General features: G+C 41.8%; 1 protein-coding gene across 2 annotated transcripts in view; it reads right to left on the bottom strand.

Moving 5' to 3' along the window:
* DPY19L4 (dpy-19 like 4 (C. elegans)) overlaps positions 1-4,385 on the bottom strand; it is an 86,600-nt gene extending 82,215 nt beyond the window's left edge. Inside the window, exons 1-3 of one of the 2 annotated variants that reach the window (XM_019527946.1) lie at positions 4,354-4,385; positions 2,336-2,443; positions 874-998 (exon numbers count right to left, since the gene is read on the bottom strand). In XM_019527946.1, coding sequence (XP_019383491.1) covers positions 874-998; positions 2,336-2,443; positions 4,354-4,363 — 243 coding nt within the window. In that variant the 5' untranslated portion in view covers positions 4,364-4,385. Of the gene's footprint in view, positions 1-873; positions 999-2,335; positions 2,444-4,353 lie in introns of those variants that run through there. The other variant, XM_019527947.1, reaches the window with a different exon arrangement.
* Between the last annotated feature and the right edge of the window lie 6 nt (positions 4,386-4,391).

Genomic DNA, 4,391 nt, shown 5'->3' with positions numbered 1-4,391 from the left:
GCCAAAGTAATATAAGCTACAACTCACTGTATGGGTCTAAAGAGCCTTTTAAAGTATCTAGATGATGTTGACCATAGAGTGCCATTTCTCAGCAAGATAACACACACAAAATCTATTTTGATATTATAAAAACAAGGACATCAGATAAAGAATGACAAATATTAACATATTTAATTATTTTATATTAAAATTTAAAATATATGCAAGATATAACAGTTTCTCTCTTGAATAGCACTACATAATTGCTAATTAATTAAATACTAAATAATTAATTTAGATAAATTAATAGGCATCTCTGTTTTTATGTGGGAAAACAGGCATACAGACACTGAGCAATCTGCCTGAAATCACAAAATGAATTGGACTTAATTCTGGAATCAGAATTCAGAAGAGATTTCTGACTCCCAAAAAAGATCCCAGCTTAGAGAGCCTAAATGATAAACTTAACAGATGAGTAAGGATACAGTGAACCCCAAAAAGGGCATACAGTCATTATACACGATTACTCAGTTTAAATGCAACCTATGGAGCTTCTCTTTAAAGAAAATATAGTGCACACACTACTAGGAAAATGCTGCTACAGAAGTTAGTTTTCAAGAATGATATGAATTAGTGATGGGTGAATGCTTTTATCAAGGATTCTGAAAGGGTGTTCCAACCATATCATGCAGCATGGAGGAAGGCAGGAAGATGCTTATGAAGAAAAACATTAAGACTAGCATCAATACCAAAGAGGATACAACAGATTAAATTATATATACAGGCACGGGCTGAAGGAGTTAGGGTGTTTCAAACTTCTTGCTTTCACTTAACTTCCTGATCAGTGAAACATTACAACTCAGAATTATTTCAGAACTATTCTATTTTTTTTACCTGCCTGCTGGAAAACCAATATTTCCGTTCATGATAGGTTGAAAGGTACACAGCATACATCATCCCACTAGTGACAGCTGCGAGACAGCCAAAGAAAAGCTTTGCAAACCGCTGAAATAATACATCTGTAAAGAAATGTTGAAAAATGAATAGCCTCCACTCCGTTAATGTAACAAAGTAAAAACAAAAAGAAAGTTCAATATGACTAGTACTCTACACACAATTTTGAACGCCACAGTCATTAAAATTAATCCAACAGTTGCACCCCTGACATACACAGAAACCAAAACACAAGAGAACCTGTATGATATGCAACATGTTTAGTTTGCAGACTGCCAAAATAAGGATGAGCCACTCCAGCTGATTGAAGAAGCAGCGCCTTTGAAGTTAAAGCTTTAGCAATCAGCTGAGTTCATCTTATACAGCTGATCAGAGAAGCGGCACCCTTTGAAATAAAAGCCACATAAACAGCTAGAACACGTAAGTGATACCACAGCAGCTGTTTGTTGTAGCTGTACATACTCTTAGCTAGTCTGCAAACACTGATCTTTGCAGAGGTTAAAAAACCTGACCCTGCAACAAATCCAATTTCTACTGAACTAGAGATACATTTCTCGTGTGGGACTATACCCTTCATTTTCACTATTACTGGATGGGAATTTTATAGCAAAATACTATATACAATGCTGAGTGATTGCTCTTAATTGGCAGTTGTGACTTTCAAAACAATCCACTGAAGGAAAATCATCCTCCAGGAAAAAAAATGGACTCAACTCCAATTTTACATGTTTTTGGTAAAATTCATTCAAAATGTACACGCACCAAGGAGGGTAACAGTATGTTAAGATTCCAGCACCTTATCTTTTTTAAGTTTTTGTTCTTCCTGGAAAATAGGACAGGGCTAGCTTGGATTTTACCAGTTTATATCATTCAGTCAAGTTCCATTTCTGCTCAAGTACTCTCAAATTTAAACAGGCACATTTAACACAAAACATTTAGATTCAGTGTAGTGATTTAATGTCTATTATACTGAACAACAATTTGTGTTACTGGATCTAAAAAAATCTATTTTAGTTCTATTTTCCTGCAGAATTACCACCCACTCCCAGCTTGTAAACTGACAAATAATTCCACGTTTAAAAGTGTCGTGAGTGTACTTGTGCTTGAATTAAAGTGAGTGGGGGGTGGGGTTTGGTTTTAAATAGACCAAAAAGGTGCAACTTTAAGGAAATATTTTTTATAGGAAATGCAATTAGTACATGGCAAAAAGTTACAGCAATCCCACACTACCACTTTTCTTTATATTTTAAGTTTCATCACAACTAAGTTCTCCTCCGCATGATATTTTTTGATTATCCAAAAATATCCCCCAAAATAAACAGTAACAATTACTGTACTGGAAATACAATTTACAGCATTTTAAAAGAACAATGAAAAGTTAACTGAAAATACTGGAATTTACATTTTGGTGTTCTTCCTAAATTTGGGTTTTCTTTCTTTCTCTCCTTTGAAGACATCTTATCAGTTTCTGAGCAATTTTGCTTCTTTCTTTGCCGCAAATCTGCTGTTCCTGAAGGTAATTTCAGAAGTTATTGCAATATAATACACAAAACACCTTCAGACACATTCACAGGGCATGAGCCAGCATAAAAAGTTACAAATACTGATTGATGCAACAACACATCAAAAAAAAATGAAAAAAAACCACCCAGCACTCTACTGGAAGAGGAAGTATGTTAGTTTGACCCAGCTCCCCAGTGTCTGTATAGATCAGGTGCTTTAGCCAGGCTTTTTGGTGCTTTTATCTGTAGCTGATTCAATCAGGTGTTAGATAAAAGCACCTAAAAGTTCTATTGAAGCACATGGTCTATACAGACATCGGGGGAGCTGGGTCAAACTAACGTGATGCCTCTTCTGAGTATGCATTGTGCTTGACACAGGGGCATACCAAGCTGAAAGTAAAGTGCTGATTTTTTTCTTTCACATCTGTAAACAGCCTAGGATTACAAGGGTTCTTGAGAGAATAGAATGTATACATTTTTTTAAAAATAAAGAAAGTTGAAGACCCTGTTAAAGGGCAATTTGGCCAAACCACAAATCTTAAAGCTGTCTTGAGCAATCTAGTCCAGGTGTCAGCAACCTTTTTAAACTGTGGGCTGAACTGACCCAGTTCAGGCCAGCACTACAATCCAGCTGTCCCACTGCTTGTCCCCAAGGCAGCATGGGGAGAGAGTGTGCAGCTGGTACTCATACCCACAGCTGCAGGGGAAAGTGACTGCTGCTGAAGGCCCCCTCACACCACCACTGGAGGGAAGAGTGCTGGTTGCAGACACTCTCCCTGTGCTTCTGACACGAACTGAATTAATTCATCTGCTGAAGCCCCACGCCCCTGGGCCAGATCAAATGGCACTACAGGCTGGATCCACCCCTAGGCTACTGACCCCTCCTCTACTCTAGTGGAGCTCAACCGTTTACAGTGGTCGGCCTGGTCACACCAGGTTGTACCACAGTCCACCACTCACCTGGTAAACATAAAGGAAAGTGGAGATGAGGAGAAAAGAAAGATGGAGGCCAATGTCAGAGGGAGAGAGGAAGTAAGGTTATCGCTGGCTGCAGAGGGGATTAGTGGCACAGTGCAGGATAAGGAACAGGATGCGATGGGCCAAGTGGGTGGTTGCTGATCCTCCGTGCCATGGGCCAGAGCTGGCACAGAGGCTGTAGGCTGAGCACTGCTGATCTAGTCAAAGAATTTCATGGAGTAATTTGGGGTTAAATCAAAAGCCAGTCACTTTTGGAAGAATTAAAGCACCTCTCTTAGACCATCACCTAACTTGAAAGGCCTTGCTCTTTAGACGCTGTGGTGTCTTGTTCTGACTATTAGTTACACTCATTTTTAAAGATGTGCACTTTATTTCCATTTTAATGTGCGTCTCATTTGGAGAAAGAAAACAACGAGCTGAAGACTGCCTATCCTTTACCATCCAGCTTCTTTAAAGGATTTTAAAAACTGAAGTAGGCAATTCCCAAGCATCCACAACACAGGTGTAGCCAGCCTGTCCAATGCAATCCTGTAGCCTTGCAAAGAATCACCTCAGCCAGAGGGCCGAGGAGGTGCCCGGCTACAGAAAACATGCAGGGGGAGGATGGGGGTGCCTGACTACAGAAAACATTCAGTGTGCCGAGGTCTCAGGCCGACGGGCACAGCACGAAACCCAGGATGGACTGCAGACAGTCGGTTCCCTCTGAACGCCTCCCAGGGCGTTAGGAGCCAAGCGCTGGGGCGGCGCTTCAATGCAACGCGCCTTTGTCGTTGCCCGCTTTGCTGAGCGGGGCCGCAGAAGGGGTCCCGACAAGAAGCGGGGCCGGAGCCGCAGGGCAAGGCGAAGAACTGCGGGACAGCGCCGCTCCCCGGGTCGCTCCCGCGGGGCGGAGAAGCCGCGGCTCCGCCGCCCGGCTGAAGGCCCGCCGCTCCCCGCTCACCTTCCTCCATGGCCGGCGGCGCCGCTGTCCGAAGCGAC

This window comes from Gavialis gangeticus, unplaced genomic scaffold (genome assembly GCF_001723915.1).
Source record: "Gavialis gangeticus isolate Ggan-Ray unplaced genomic scaffold, GavGan_comp1, whole genome shotgun sequence".
NCBI classification, from domain to species: domain Eukaryota; kingdom Metazoa; phylum Chordata; order Crocodylia; family Gavialidae; genus Gavialis; species Gavialis gangeticus.
The sequence above is the reverse complement of the archived record's forward strand: the minus strand, read 5'-3'. Positions and strand labels throughout refer to the sequence as shown.